This window comes from Castor canadensis, chromosome 17, assembly GCF_047511655.1.
Source record: "Castor canadensis chromosome 17, mCasCan1.hap1v2, whole genome shotgun sequence".
Lineage (NCBI taxonomy): Eukaryota > Metazoa > Chordata > Mammalia > Rodentia > Castoridae > Castor > Castor canadensis.
Window position 1 is genome coordinate 45875753 of NC_133402.1, and position 14858 is coordinate 45890610.

The window sequence follows — 14858 nt, forward strand, 5'->3', positions numbered from 1 at the left end:
GGATATTCTCAAGACAGCTGCTCTAAGATAGAGAACAATTTGGACCTTACATCCATTCCCATCCCCACCCATAATAAAAGAAATATTTATTCTATTTGTTGGGTCTCTGGCTATGGGGGGCAAAAAATGATCACCTAAGAACATTGTTTCAACTCCTCTATTGATTTATTCACAAAGCTTCTATCTGTGAAAAGGAGCCCAGAAGATGATGGGAGACTCATGCCACCTACATGGAATTTCAGACCTCCTTCCTTCTCTATATGACAGATTGTAGTGGAGCTGGGGCTGTTGGGTGTGGATACAGGTATTGTGTGGAGCCCCTAGGATTCTGAGGCAAGACCATGTCAAGGAAAATTATTTGCCTCCCAGTTGAGTGTGTTTGAAAATCAGTTCCTGGCTTGCCACTGCACCTAAGGAAAGAGTACTTGACCCTGGGCCTCAACTGACCTGAGCTGGTTATTGTCAGACCCATCTGGTCATAAGAGGTGCAGTAGTTCATGCATGGTGGGAATGTACATTCAGGATTGGGCCTGAGCAGTACAGTGGGCACAAACAAGGAACAAAGTCACCCGGACTCCTCTGTCACCTCCTCTGTCCATCCATGCTTCTCATCCACATCTCTGGCCCCACAGAAGGAGATTCCTACAACCAGATATTGGAAGAGGAAAACCCAGGTCTGGTGTGTGGAAGAGTCCATTATAGATGCACACCAAAAAGGGGCTGTCATATTCCAGTCTCGCCCAGAGGTGGCCCTTTGGGACAGCAATGGAGAAACTGGGAGAAGTAGTACACTTGGTGGTTCAGTTTGTGTGAAAGGGTAAGAATGTATATAGACTCTTGGGTAGTAGAGTATTGCTTGGCTCATTGGTCAAAGCCCACAAAGGAACAGGATGGGATGACTGGAGAGAAGGGCTATGCATGGAGTTGGGGAATGGGCCTGAAGAGGGCAGATCAGATCTTCTGGAAATCATGTTACTGCCCAAAAATGGCACTCAATCCCTCAGTTGTGACATCTGGTTTGGTTAGGATTTGTAGGCCTTGGCTAACCATCATTCCCGCTGCCACAACTAAAACAGCTGGATACATTTCAAAAATCCTTTCTTTAAAGATTTAGAGATCTCTGGAAACAAAGAACATGGCCTAAAATTCCAGAGAAGGGAGAGATTTATGAAGTGAATAGTCTGTCACCAGTCATTTTTAGGCTGGACAGGAAATGAGGAGCAAGCTTGGTGCACACGGGGAGAAGAGACACCAGCAAAACCATGGCCACTTGGACACTTAAGGATCTCTAAACACACAGTGGAGATCTAAGACAAGATGGGAGGCAAAGGCATTTCATTTAAGGTAGATCGAAATCTCTTGTGGCATCCCATAGGGCTACTCAGGCTTTCAATTTCTATTTCTTCTGTGTAAGCTTTGGCAATAGTCAAAGGCATCGGGTAAATGCAAAACCAAGCTGAGCTGCTCATTTATTCTTCCAGAAGCTACAAATCAGGTGATTTCCTGTCTCCCCTGAAAAGGAGGGGAAAAAAGAGTAGAAAGAGGTCATCTTGCTCTTGGCACACTGGGACAGTGTGGTCGCTCAGATTCATCCTGTCCTTCCTGCAATTGTGCAGGTTGTCCATCTGTCTCCCACATGTGACCTCAGTGTGCACCCTGAAAGGATGCCATGTGCAGCAAGGCAGAGATTATGGCTCCATTTCATAGAAGAGGTGTTGGGTCGTGAATAACTTGCCCAAAAGACACAAGTGCTAGGTATCTTGCTAGATTTGGATGTTGGGACTCCCAATTCTCTTTCCATTGCCATACTTCTGACCTTTAAGGACAAAGCAACGAGAATGTGAGCCCCATAAGAGCTAAGACCTGCTGTCCCCCAAAGGACCTGGTACCCAGGAGCAGAGGCAACACTTGAATGAGTGACAGAGGACCAGGTCAACAAAGTGTGAACTGATGGCTTTCCTAGTAAAGGCCATTGAGGCCAAGGTTAATAGGCCGTATGTGTGTGTGTTTTCCTCCCCTCCCCGCACCCCATCCTTTCATTTATACTTCCCAAATAGCTGGGATGACAGACATGCACCATCATCCTAGCTTTTATTAGTTAAGATAGGGTCTTGCAAACTTTTTTGCCTGGGCTCACACTGATCTCCATCTCCCAATGAGTTTGGTTTTGACTAAAGGCTCGAACTCCTCTTGCATTTTTGGAGGGATTTGCACCCTGAATGCTCTGACCTCCAAAGCGGATGTGGAAAGCTCTCTGCTTCCTCAGGCTGGGCCACATTTCTGTTGACACAGGACCAATTGGAACTGAAAGGAAACATCTGTGCAGGGTGATGGTATGGGGTGAGGGTGGCTCCATGTTGGGCCAGAAGTTTTCATGGTCTTTGAGCTGATATGGGTGGAGTACCCAAGCTTGTTTTGTATAACTCAGACTTCCAACAACTTTGGAGGCAGGGGGGCGGGGGTGGAAACAAACTTGAAAACAAGCAATGTGCTTTTTGAGCCTCTTCCTCTGATTTTTCTGCCTCTAGTCTTTGTTAGCAAGATTATTCTTCGTGCAGGGAAATTGATATGAAAAGACAGCCTTGTGGGTGGGGTGTTAGTGAACAGATATTTCCTCGAGGAAACATTCATCTGGCGTCACTCTCCTAGCTGAATCCACCCTTGCCTGCTGTCCCATGTCTGGTGGGGGTCATGTTGTCAGTGCCAGTAGGAGGGATCCATTGCAGTGGCTGTAAGGGTGTCTGCACCTGGCCAGGGAGGGCTGGGGGTGGACAAAAGGACCTTAGTGTTCAAAAGCTACAAGCTGGGCATTGTCAGCAGAAGAGGCATGGTTGCCACAAAGAGCCCACGTACCTGTGCTTTCCAACCAGCACATCCAGTCTGCCCCCAGGAGGCACAGGCCCCTACCTGCAGCAGGCCTTCAAGGATAGGTTTTGTTCTGAGATCTGACTATAGTGAGGGTGGTGATAAGCAGAATTCTCTCTAAAGATGATTTTCTAAATAAAAAAAAGTCCAGGAAGTGGATAGAGGTATATTTCAGTGATATGCCTGCCGAGCATAGCATGGGTGGGTTCAATTCCCCCCACCCCCTCCAGCACTGAGGAAAAAAAAAAATTGGTCAGGAAGTATATTGGAGGGGAACAGTTGGGAGAAAAGGGAGGAAGGAAACTAGAGAAGGGATAAAGAAGGACATGATAGCTCCAGAGATGTTTTGGAGACCAACAATAAGCAAGCAGATAGGGACATGTGACAGGTCAGTGGGAAGGGCATCCCACCCACATCAAGGAGTGAGAGGACCTGATGGCCTCTTCCAACTTACTCTGTAACAGGGACAAGAGACAGTGAGCCACTTTTTTTTTTCAGGGCCTCCTCACTCTGGCTAGGCAGGTGCTGTACCACTTGAACCACACCTCCCCATGCCCTTTTTTGCCCTAGTTATTTTTCAGATAGGGGCTGTCTGGAGCTTCTTGCCCAGAGCCAGCCTCAGGACCTCCATCCTCCCACCTATCTCCCACCTATGTCTCTTGAGTAGCTGGGATTTACAGATGTGAGCTGCCATGCCAGGCCTGCCACTTGTATTTACTTTTTTATTTAGGTGGTACTGGAGTTTGAACTCAGGGTTTCACGTTTGCCAGGTAGGACTCTACCACTCCACCAGCCGTTTTTTGTTGGGATGTTTGAGATAGGGTTTTGAGAACTCTTTCCCCAGGCTGGGCTCAAACTGCAAACCTCCTGATCTCTGCCTCCTGAGTAGCTAGGGTTTTAGGTGTGAGCCACCGGTGCCCGCCTGCCACTTGCATTTTTTGAGGCCCACTGAAGCAATTAAAAATGATGAGATGCTAAAACAGGGTGATGAAAAATAGTGATATATTTTAAATGCTTATATTTAATGAAATAGTACTTTTAGCACACAAATAGAGAGGTCAACGTGCTATTCGCAAGACAGCTCTTATTTTTGAAAGCTCATTCTGAAGGTGCAAGGGCTACTGCTGCTGGGTGCAGGTTTAAAATGTCAGGTGGTGAACGTGCCTTCTTTCGAAACTGTTATTGTACCTCCGAGTGTCACACCCTGAAGACAAACCAGGCCTGAACCTGAGGAGATCCCAAGCCAGCTTCCTGTGTCCTATTCTCTGTAAGTCACTTTAGTATCACAAGTGGCCTCCCAACTGCCTATAGAGAGAAATAATAAATAAATAAAAACCCAAGTGCCTAGAGAGGGGCTCTGTGGAGCACATGGGCATGCACGCACACATGTACACACGTGTGCACAGATACATTCATACACATGCATGCACCCACATGCACACAAAAACCTTGCAAAATCCTGCAGGTAATGACCAAGGACATTGGACTGGAGGTGTGGCTTAAGCAGTAGAGTGCCTGCTTTGCAAGCACAAAGCCTTGAGTTCAAACCCCAGTCTCACCAAAAAATAAAAAGAAGACCAAGGACATTATCCACTGCTCAATGTCAAGGCTGACCTCTGCCTGAAGTTGCAGTTCACTTGCCAGGCCAAATAGTGAAAAGAGTTATGCTCCCTGTAGGGCAGGTGTGGCCCCACCATGCTTGGGGGCTAACATTGGACATGCAACCCCCACTCAGCAGCCAAAAGCGCTCCCCGAAGTGAGCTCTCTCTGCTCGCAACCTTCAAGGCTCGGCTCTCCACTGACCTCTTGTCCAGGGTTTTAATGGCTGGTCTCCATGTATGTACAGCTCTAGCCATCCCCGTCCCTATCCCCGTAGGCATTCGTGATCTAGAATGTGTTGTCATCTCACTTGGCTAGGAGTGCTCATTTTCCCCACCCACATTCTTTCCTTCCTCCTCTCACCTGGCCAAGCCCTCTATGGCTGCCTTCTTGCTCTGCCCTGCCCTGCCCTGGCTGCATTTGGTGCCCTGGGAGACCGCACTGCAGACCAGTGAGCAGCATGGGACCTTCACCTTGAATCCTTAGGACCTAGCACAGGCCAAGGTGCATTGTTAAATGCATGAGAATGGGGTGTATTTCGACCTGGCAAAGCTCTAGTGTGACAAAACACAGAGCAACCCAGGAGAGCTCCTCAGTGTTCTGAATCCCCACAGAGGAGCTTCAGGCAGGCGATCCTGGAAACCCTGGGGCCTCTGGCTGCCCCGTGCTTGGAAAGCACACTCCTTCCATATCTTCTTTGACTGTAATAGAGCCAGGCCAAGGTCAGAAAGCCGGGAAAGCAAAGGCCTTACTAAAAAAGAAGAGACTGGGTGCCGGTGGCTCACAGCCTCTAATCCCAGCTACTCAGGAGACAAAGATCAGGTGGATTGCAGTTCAAAGCCAGCCCAGGCAAATAGTTCGTGAGGCCCTATCTTAAAAAAACCCATCACAAAGCAGGGCTGGCGGAGTGGCTCAAGTGCTAGCGCGATGGCCTAGCGCATGAGGCCCCGGGTTCAAACTTTGGTACTGCCCAAAAAAAGAAACAAATTAACATGATTTTGTTGTTATTATTTTGCAATACTGGGGTTTGAGGAGTTTGAACTCAGGGCCTCATGCTTACAAGGCAGGTGCTCTACCACTTAAGCCAGTGTAGTTATTTTTTAGATGAGGTGTCACATTTTGCCAGATTACCTGCTCCAGACCACAGTCCCCATGGCCTCCCCTGTAACTGGGATCACAGGTGCATGTCTACCCTGGGCTTGTTGATAGAGATAGGGCCTTGCTAACTTTTTGCCTAGTTGACCTTGAACTGCAATCCTTCTGATATCTGCCTTCCAAGTTGCTAGGTGACAGGCTTAAGCCACTGCACCCAGCAAAAAGAACATTAATTTTCTGCTACCCACCTAGTTCCAGGAAGCAAGGCTCCTTGTTAGGTTATGTAATTGTCAGGCCCCAAATTGTTCCACTGAGGCTCCAGCTGTGAATGTTAAACCCTCTCCCACCCTGACAATGTGAGAGGTGGCGCTCAGGGTTGTTAATGGCCTTACAGGCACTCTGCTTCCTGCCCAGGGCCCCACCCTTGGCGTCTCTGCAATGTACTTGACCGGCCAAGCCAGGCTCCTTTCCTTGGGCCTGCAGAACAAGCCCCTCCCTGTGCCAGATGGGGCAAGGCAGACCTCTGGCAGTTCAGGAAAGACTGAAGTACATGGTACTGTACTTTCTTTTTGAACGTCAAACTCACAGAAAATGTGCATTTTCCCTCTGAACGGTCTGTGAGTAAGCTATTGGCCTGGTGCCACATTGCTGGCAAACAGTTCGGTGCGTGTTGCCTGCAGTCCAGGCTGTTATTACATCATCATGGCTTCTATCAGAAGCAGGACGGGGACAAGTGTTCCTGTGCCCTGTGCTCATCACACCCCATCGGTTGTCCCAGTCACAACCTTGAGAGTGGTTGGTTCTGGTGTAGAATCACACGTTGCATTTAGTTCCAGGTCTTCCATCTCCTCCAGCCTAAACCACTTCCCTAGCCAGCAGCTGGGCTCTTCTGAGGGTTCTAGCAGTCCCTGTGCAGAACGCCCCTCAGTGTGGGGGCATGTGTGTCTCTTCAGCAGGAACTTGTGGACAGATGCTGTGTGCCCACCACTGCCCCAGCGTGTGGCCAGCTTTTAATTTGTCTCCTTGCTGTTGGTGTTTACATTGGCCACTTGGTTAAGGCGATGTCTGCCAAGCTTCTCCACTGACCGCTGTCCTTCTCATTGTGGACAGATACTATGCAACTGTCCCACTGAGGAACATCAGACTTGATAGGTATCCCCTTGATATCACATGTGCTCTTGGTTTCCTAAGCTCCTTCAGCAGGCTGGTGCTGTGACATGTCTCCATCTTTTATCTGTCTGCCTGCATGCCTGTCTATCTATCTATCCATCCATCCACCCACCCACCCATCCACCCATCCAATCCATCTATCGACCTATCATCCATCTACCCATCCACCCATCTATCTAATCCATTTATCTGTCTATCTATGTATCTGTCTATCCACCCACCCACCCACCCATCTTTCTAATCCTTTTATCTGTCTGTCTATCTTTCTATCTATCTATTTTTCTATCTATCTATCTATCTATCTATCTATTTGACAGTGCTGGGGTTCGAACTCAGGGCCTTGTGCTTGTTATGAAAGTGCTCTACCACTTCAGGCACACTCCCAGCCCTTTTTGCTTTAGGTTATTTTTCAGCTAGGCTTTCACATTTTTGCCCAGGGCTAGCCTCAGAACACAATCCTCCTGCCTCCCTCCAGTGTAGCTGGGAAGATGGACATGCACCACCATGCCTTAGCTTGTTGCTTGAGATGGGGCCTTGCTAACTTTTTGCCCAGGCTGGCCTAAAACTGTGATCCTTTTGATCTCCACCTCCCAAATAACTGGGATTACAGGTGTGCACCACCATGCCTGACCTGTCTTCAGCATTCTTTAATCACTCCCTTGCTTTCTGGCAAACAGTATGTTCCAGGACCATTTTCTGCTGGCTGTGCCCCAGCCCTGGAATTGGCTGTTTTTCCAAAGTTCTTTTAATGCAAAGTTATAATTCGAAGCCAGTACTTGGATGCCAGAAAGGATCCAGGCTTTGGAGAGCTTGTTGCTGGGGGACAGACATGTATACACATTGCCATCTCTTTATGTTCAAGTCTGCAATTCTCTCTCTCACTGACAATCAGAAACCTGGACACCCCTCACCAGGTGCGGAGAGGACATCCCCAAACTCCCTCTCTGGCACTTGCTCTGGAGGCCCATGGCTCTCCCTTCCCTTCTGTGGTCCCCTTTTCATTACTCCTTCTCAAGGCTTTAGGACAGAATTGTTGAAAAGAGAATGTGACAAAGGGAAGATCTTTGTTTTTGTTTTGTTTTGTTTTTGTTTTGTGTTACTGGGGCCTACACCTTGAGGCACTCCACCAGCCCTTTTTTGTGACATATTTTTTTCAAGATAGGGTCTCATGAACTGTTTGCTCAGGCTGGCTTCAAACTGTGATCCTCCTGATCTCTGCCTCTTGAGTAGCTAGGATTACAGGCATGGAGCCACTGGCCCCCAACTAGATCTTTGTATTTTTTAACCAAAAGAGATAAAACGATGAATAATCATAAACACTAAATCTATCAGGCCAGGTAGCTTGGATCACTCTGGCTGGATAGTTTGGGCAAACCCCTCTACCTCCCTAAGCCTCATTTCCCTCAGTGGTAACATGGAGAAATGATACTTCTTAGCTCATGTTGGTTTGAGCCTAGGGTCTCTGGTGGACAGACACTATTCCGTATTTCCCAGACTCCTCAGACATGCCAACTCCTTTCTAGAAGGCAGGGCTGGCTGTGGGGGTGGGTGTTCCTTGAGCTGCAGCTCCGTGGCTCTAAGCCTTCTTCCTTTTGCAGACTTTTTTTTTGGCAGGCCTACAGCCAAGTCTTGGGACGATTTCCTGGACAGAGGTCCTTGTGGCTGCTGCCTTAAGACGTACAGCCCAGGCCACAGCTGCCATTTCTTTCTGACCCAGGCCCAGTAGCAGCAGCAGCAGCAGCAGCCCCTTACGTGCACACAGCATGGAGTTCCAGGGGCCCTACCTGCTCCTCTGCCTCTTCTCCCTCCTGATCCAGGTCACTGCTGAGTCACCAACCCCCAAGGTTAAGAAGGCTGCAAATGTCAAGAAAGGTAAGGAGGACATCAGGGTGCTCCCCATCTTCCAGGAAGCAGGTCACCCCGCCTCATGTCACCTCACGCTCCTTCCCTTCATGCTCGTCCTTGGTGAGCTGCCCTGGAACCTTTAAGTAAGTTCCTCAGGCAGCTGGGGGAGCTCATAGCAGGGGTGGTTGTCAGAATGGTGAGGTTCCCTGACTTAGAATCGGAAAGACTCTTCCAGATCATCTAAACTGACATCTGCTCCCTCCACCCCGCTTCCCAATATTTTAAAGAAGTCTAACCTTGAGCTTAGTCCCCCAACTCCCAGCAGGGGGAGCTGTAATTAAGTCTGTTATAGAATGGGGAGAGTGGAGTTTGCTTTAAGGCTTGTGGATATTTAATGATGCAGAATATATAAAGGAAACTAACACAGTGCTTGGCACAGCATATGCTTGACACATGGGGAAGACGAAGACAGGTCACACGAATCAGTGCCTAGAGCAGCTTTGCTCTCCTCTGCTGCCACTTGAGGGTGGAGTGCTCTTGGCTGCAGTGGGATCTGCCCTTGCAGCCCTGCCAGTAATGAGGTCACCCTAGGTTGTGTGGAAACAACAAGGCAGAACACCATGGCAATGACCGGCTGTCACCCCCTCAGGGCTGGGATGCCTGCAGGGGAGTTCAGTGGGGTGAGGGTGGGGACTAAGGCAGAGAGCCAAATGGCCGGAGCCAAGAGCACAGCTAGAAAAGAAAGGAGGTGGAGACTATCCCCAGGCCCCCCTTCCCCCAGGCTCCCCTGTGCCTGAATAGTGAAGTACGTAAAGGTACATCAGGACTATGGAGCCCCACAGGCTGTGACAAAAGATCCCCAGGACCACAAACCCCACGAAACTCCAAGACTGATTGTATGAAGTGAAAAAGAAAATGTCAAAGCAGAATGGATACTATGCTGACATTTATTTTTAAAAAGGGATTTATCACGATGTATACATGCATGAAAATGTCACAGTGAATCCCATTAATTTATATAATAGACATGTGTTAATAATTATTTAGAAAATGCAAATAAATGGGTTTAACTAGAAAAGTACATATTTATTGTATATGCATAGAATTTGTTTGGAAGTCTCTACAAGAGTTAGTAATTACCACTGGGAAGAAAAACAGGTTGGGGACAGTTTCAACTGGGAGGGAAACCTTGATTTTTTAAACTGAATTGGTTTTTTTTTTTTTGTGGTACTGGGGTTTAAACTCAGAGCCTTCACCTTGAGCCACTCCACCAGCCCTATTTTTGTGATGGGTTTTTTTGAGATAGGGTCTCACGAACTATTTGCCTGGGCTTGCTTGGAATTGCAATCCTCCTAATCTCTGCCTCCTGCATAGCTAGGATTACAGGTGTGAGCCACTGGCACCCGGCAACTGTTTGAATTTTTAAATTATATGTATAGCTCTGAAACAATCCTTTGGAGACCACTTAGAACCTAAACGAACATAGGTAGGAGGATTGTGAGGCTAGCCCTGGGCAAAAATATGAAACTCTAGCTGAAAAATAACCTAAAGCAAAAAGGGTTGGAAGTGTGCCCGAAGTGGTAGAGCACTTTCATAATAAGCACAAGGTCCTAAGTTCGAACCCCAGCACTATCAGATAGATAAGATAGATAGATAGATAGATAGATTAGATAGGTGAATGGATGGGTGGATGGATGGATGGATGGATGGATAGATAAATGGATTAGATGGATGGGTGGGTGGGTGGATAGATGGATGAATAGATAGGTGGAGATTAAGGACTTGGGGGGCTGTCAGGACAGAAGCAGAGGGCCCTGGGCCAGCCCCCATCTCTGGCTATAACCCACTTTGGCATTCTGACCTGCTTTCCTTTCTTCCTGCCATCCATGTGCACAGCAAATTCTCACAGAGCTTTTTCTCCATGTGGGAACTGCACAATGGCAGGGAAATGTGGTCCTCTCTTAGAACGTGAACCCTAATGGTTCTCACTCAAACAGCAGCAGCACCTGGGGACACAGCAAACTCCAGGTGCCTGGCTCCTAGCAATGCTGGCTCAGGGCTGCCTTTTCCTCAGGACTCCAGTTAGTCCTGAGAAGCCCAGTATTGGGCTGGGGCACAAACGGGGGAGACAGAAGAGGGACTGCTAGGCCCAGGTGACCACAGTGCCTGGTCGGGGGAAGGTGGAAGATGAGTTGGTATGGCTGGAGGGGTGGGATGTGGGATGAGGAGAGGGAGCCCAGGGTGCTTCTGGGAGCTCCTCTACACCTGCAGGTGCTGACTAATGGGGCTTGGCTGGGTAGGGCACACAAAACCCTATGTGTCTTGCTCATGATGGCTAGGCAAAGAATCCTATAGGTGGACAGAGGCTCTGATCTCATGAATGTGAACTTGATGCAGTCACAGCCAAAGGGACCACAGCAGCATCTCCTCACCTTTCACCCCAAGCTTAGCACAACCTTTCCAAAAGCTCTGGAGTGTGAGAAAGATCAGGGTCCATCCTCAGAGTTCTCAGCTTACATGCATACACATTTCCTACCTGTCCCTACTGATGCACATGAACTGGGCTCCCACCGGCAGCTCCTGTCAGGGCTGCTCTGCACCACTGAGCAGGTGCCAAGAGCAGACCTTGGTTCTGCACCAGCTGTTCTGCCATCTTGGGTGGATCATTTAAGTCTGGCTTCCTCATTTGTGTAGGCAGTGGTATAGCATGACACTTCACCCGAGGCAGATGGTTGATTGTGAGCATCACATAAGGTGGCCTGGGTGAGCTGGAACCTGGCCTGCCATGGGCGCTTCATAAACATGAAAACCTGGCTTTCCCATTCCTGTGCCTGGATGGACACGCACCCTGTGTCAAGCTAGGTGACTACTTGCTTTCTTTCTCTTAGTCATCTCCAGAGTCCTCTGAGGTCAGCTGTTAGCATCTATTGTACAGAAGAGGAATTATTGAGAGGCAGAATGACTTGTCCAGGCCACCCTTATTTTTAGGACCTGTGAGCCAATCATATGCCTACATCCTGCCACTCTGAGCCCAGGCTGGAGCTTCTGCGCTACTGGTCTGTGCTATTCCTCCAGCCTGAGGAAGTGACCTATGGGGTCTCATGGGCCCCTGGCCCTGATTCCTGATCTCCTCCAGAGCTGATGGGGTGGCTGCCCCCATCCCCAGCTACTACTAACCCCAGCCCCATCTGACCCCCTGCAACAGTTCTGACAAGTGTGGGACTAGTCTCACTGTAGCAGGAGCAAGGGAAGGAGACCCCCAGCAGGAGGGAAGCCATGAGTACTCCATTACAATAGCAGAGACAGAGAGAGAGCAGCTCTGAGATGTTGAGGGTGAGGGATGAGGAGAGCCCTTTCCCCTTACCCTTTTGGGGTCAATTGGCAGATGGGATCCTCCTGCCCAGTCCTTGTCTTACCCCAGCTTCTACCTGTCCCCCCACCTCCCATTTGTCCTTATCTCCCCTGCCTCCTGACTCCATCCCAGATGGCATGGGCCCAAAGATGCTGGAGGAGCTCAAGAGTCGACTGGATAGTCTGGCCCAGGAGGTGGCCCTGCTGAAGGAGCAGCAGGCCTTGCAGACAGGTGAGTACAGGCATGGCTTCTGGGCACCAGCATGCCTAGGAGGAAGGCACCAGGCCCATGGGCCTCTAGCCAGCAGCAGGTCCTGAATCCGCTTAGGCCAGGACACCAGGTTTAGGAGGGGCCTGTCCCCAGCCTGCTTCCTCTTAGGAAACTCTCCTGACCTGGGTCTACAAAACCCACTCAGGTGTGCACAGCTTGGGCTTGGCCACAGCTGGGTGGTATGTGTGGGGGTTGTCCCAAGAGGACAAGGGCTGTCCACACTCTCCTGGAGCATGCTAGAGACAGAGGCAGCAGATGCAGCTGACCTCCACCTTAAAAGCATCCAAGAGGCTGGGGGCGTAGCTCAAGTGGAAGAGTGTCTATCTAGCAAGCACTGAATTCAAATCCCAGTATTGCTGGGGTGGGGGTGGGGGAGGTATCCAAGAATTCAAGAATGCAACTGGCCTGGCCTCTATCTTGGAGGCAGGGGGTGGTGAGGATGGGGTGGAGTTGGAAAGTGTGCCACACAAGGGATGTTAGAATGAGCACAATGCCCCTTTGGGCCTCAGTTTCCTCATCTGTAAAGTAGAAAGGACACAGGCTTGGGCAAGGTGGCTGAACCCACCTTGCAGACCCCAAGGGAGCAAGGTGTTGGGGGCTGTCTTGCCCTCTAGAAGCAAGGGTAGCAAATCCTTCATGCCCAATAGGGCCTATGCAGTGTGTCGCAGTGTCCCCAGCAGGAAAGAAAGGCAGCTGGAGGCCAGCTTGGCTAAGCTGCAAGACAGCACAAGGGGGTGGGGCACGGCTCAGTTGGGACAGAGCCTTCAAAGAGACACTTCTGTCATATGCCCAAAGGGTCATGGAGCCTCAATATTTGTTGAGTGGAAGTGACCAAGTGCACAGTGAGTAGGGGTGAGGCAGGGTGTAGACCCCCCAATATTTGTGGGCTGAGCAGCAACACACTGTGCAAGAGTGTGTTGCACACACCCTATCTAAACATTTAAGTTAGAAGTCAAGCTAAAATTCAAACTGCTAAACAAAATTCATTCCATCTTCCTAACTTGACCATATCATACCCTCCTCACAACCTTGGGTGTCAGGTTCACACTGAGAATTCTGGCCCCTGACCCACCCTTCCTGCCTCTCTGCTGTGGGATGCTCTTACACAGTTCCGGCTCTATCCTTTGAGCTCCACCCAGCTGGCCCTGGGGCAGAAGTGGCCTGGCCTTGTGCCCAGGAAGCTTGCCTCTTGGGCAGGGATTGCCTGTCTTGGGTACCTGGAGCACGAGCTCAGCTATAGGTGGGCAAACTGGTCCTGCCAGCAGCTTGAGCCTACAGAGAGCAGGAGGCTCTGGCTGGTTTCCTGGGAAGTTACCTCTGGGATGGAGAGGCCTGGAATCCATGCCTGGGGAGGGTGGGCAAGGAAGCAGAACTGGGCAGAGCACAGCCCCTGGCCTGACCCCACAGGAGCCTGGAGGGTGAACGGGCCCTTCAAAATCATGCTGCCTTGGGTGGAGATGGCCTGGCTTTTACACACCCACAGTTCAGCTCTGGAGCTGGCTGCCCTGGTGGGGTATGACTGTGGGCATGGTGGCTCTTTGCCACACAGAGAGTTTCGGACCCAGTAGCAGGAGTGCCAATGGGAATCTGCAGCTCAGTGTCCCCACAGCAGGGTCCTCAAGGGATACACGGTCAGGACCCCTCCTGCCTGTGTCTGGGAGGCCCACCATCTGTGGCTTGGAACGGGGGCCTTTCGGTGACAGCCATTTCTCCCCTCCCAGTCTGCCTGAAGGGCACCAAGGTGCACATGAAGTGCTTTCTGGCCTTCACCCAGGCGAAGACCTTCCACGAGGCGAGCGAGGACTGCATCTCGCGCGGGGGCACCCTGGCCACCCCGCAGACGGGAGTGGAGAACGACGCCCTGTACGAATACGGGCACCAGAGCGTGGGCAGCGAGGCCGAGATCTGGCTAGGCCTCAACGACATGGCGGCCGAGGGCTCTTGGGTGGACATGACCGGCGGCCACATCACTTACAAGAACTGGGAGACAGAGATCACCACGCAGCCCGACGGCGGCAAGACCGAGAACTGCGCCGCCCTGGCAGGCGCAGCCAACGGCAAGTGGTTCGACAAGCGCTGCCGGGATGAGCTGCCCTACATCTGCCAGTTCGCCATCGTGTAGCTTCTGGGGGCCTAGGGGCGGGGTCTCCCCGGGGGCTCGGGGAGGACGGGGCCCGTGGGATGTCTGGGGAGGGGCGAGGCCGTGGGGGGCAGGGGGCAGGGGGAGGGGCAGGGCCGTGGGGGGAGCGTGGGGACGGGAATGGAGGACAGGATCCGTGGGGACTCGTGGAGGGGCGGGACCCGTAGGATGTCTGGGGAGGGGCGGGGCCATGGGGGGCAGGGGGCAGGGGGAGGGGCGGGCTCGTGGGGGTGGGGAGGGGCAGGGCCGTGGGGGGAGCGTGGGGACGGGAGTGGAGGACAGGATCCGTGGGGACTCGGGGAGGGGCAGGGCCCGTGGGATGTCTGGGGAGGGGCGAGGCCGTGGGGGGCTGGGCGGGGCGGGGCAGACCTCGTGGCTCCGTCCTGTCACTGCCTCCTTATGTAAATAAAGATGGTGCAGAGTCGCTGCGGTGTGTGCGGGGTGGGCAGGGCGCGGAGGGCATTCCGGGAGCCTGGTCGAAAACCCAGAGGCCAAAGGAAGAAGATGAAGATGGAAAGAGGG

The 14858-nt window shown here is 51.1% G+C and overlaps 1 protein-coding gene across 1 annotated transcript; it reads left to right on the forward strand.

The window, feature by feature from the left end:
• The first annotated feature begins 8328 nt into the window (after positions 1 to 8328).
• Positions 8329 to 14396, forward strand: Clec3b (C-type lectin domain family 3 member B). The gene is made up of 3 exons (XM_020181567.2): positions 8329 to 8601; positions 12059 to 12157; positions 13918 to 14396. The coding sequence occupies exons 1-3, from the start codon at positions 8493 to 8495 to the stop codon at positions 14316 to 14318; spliced, it is 609 nt and encodes a 202-aa protein (XP_020037156.2). The 5' UTR covers positions 8329 to 8492; the 3' UTR covers positions 14319 to 14396.
• The last annotated feature ends 462 nt before the right edge of the window (positions 14397 to 14858 follow it).